General features: G+C 39.5%; 1 protein-coding gene across 1 annotated transcript; it reads right to left on the reverse strand.

Moving 5' to 3' along the window:
* Positions 1 to 45: 45 nt before the first annotated feature.
* LOC108970107 lies at positions 46 to 1287 on the reverse strand (the record flags this gene model as incomplete). Its single annotated transcript, XM_018935258.1, has 3 exons — positions 836 to 1287; positions 468 to 775; positions 46 to 351 (listed from the first exon to the last, which is right to left on the reverse strand). Coding segments are annotated over exons 1-3 (819 nt in total), but the record flags the coding sequence as incomplete, so codon positions are not given.
* Between the last annotated feature and the right edge of the window lie 6 nt (positions 1288 to 1293).

Below are 1293 nucleotides of genomic sequence, written 5' to 3' on the forward strand. Positions count from 1 at the left end.
AGATTAACCTAACTTAACCTTTACCACCACGAGATAAGCTCTTACCCTATACTCCTCACTAAGTTCCTTGAACTTCGCAATCGCCGGCATGCCCAAATACAAGATGTGTTTAATAAAATTTGATTGATCCTCAATGTCTTGGCTGAGCGAACGCAAAATTGGCTCATAAAAAATGCCATCGTGTCGCAGCACCTGGATCATCTTCCTGTAAGTGCCATTAATAGTTTTTATCGCCTTTAAGCGTACGTTGGAGTTCTCAATTTTCTTGCGAAAAACGCGTGACTTCAACTCCTCCTCCAATACGAACTCGTTCTCGTACTTGATGCGATTTTGCAAAACAGCGCGCTCGAGCTGAGAGGCAGAGAGGCAGTATTAATTATACAGAGATCGAGAGATAGACAAAGTCGGTGAATTAAACATTTCTTAGTAAAGTAAATATCAGAAAGAATATAAACTGTAATGTCTACCAATTTTTCCTTGTATACATTCTTCAACTGATCCAGTCGAAACTTTAAGCGATCCCGCTCCTTACGCATTACAAATGTGCGCTGATTGATATTGTCCACAACCAATTCAACGGGCATCTTCTGATACAAGCGCTGCATATCCTTGTGGTTGATGAGAAAATTTCGTATCTTCTTGGTATTATCGCCGTAGAGCACATTGGAGAGCTTTGTACGTCCGTCGCGGCATTGACGTTTCAAATTGCGGTTTTCGCGTATGTAACGCTTGTGATTAGCTGCCGCTTCTAGCTTTTTGAAAACCAAACGCTTTGCTGCTCAATGTAGGATTGCAGTTATGTTCACATCGATTTTCAATTTAGTCAAAAACTTACATAATAAGTCAGCCATGCAATTGAATTGCTCCGTCAAGGAGGTGGGTGTCCAGCGATCATCAATGACCATATGTTGACGCACAAATGAGACACCGAAGAAGCCGTGTGTTCGGACGGCGCGCGGATGTACTGGCTTCGGTGCCATTATAAGATTTGCTGGCTGCCGAGCTGCGTGCTTTTCCCGCAAACTTTTGATTCCAACCATTCTTATTTGTTTGGATATTACTTTACTACTAACTAATTTACGTAATTGAAATTACGTTACTAAAAAATTTATGTTTTTCCGAATTTATTAATTGCTTTGCTATTTGCCAATTTTTAGCGTATTTAATTGCGCTATAATTCGTCTGGAATTATAAAATTCGCGTAGTCACAATTCTCTTATACAAATTTTCACGTTTTGACAATAAATACTATTTGTAACTTGAATCGTTTCTGAAGATCATAAAAAGTCGACG

Source organism: Bactrocera latifrons, unplaced genomic scaffold (genome assembly GCF_001853355.1).
Source record: "Bactrocera latifrons isolate USDA-ARS-PBARC rearing strain unplaced genomic scaffold, ASM185335v1 scaffold_2802, whole genome shotgun sequence".
In the NCBI taxonomy this organism is placed as follows: Eukaryota; Metazoa; Arthropoda; class Insecta; order Diptera; family Tephritidae; genus Bactrocera; species Bactrocera latifrons.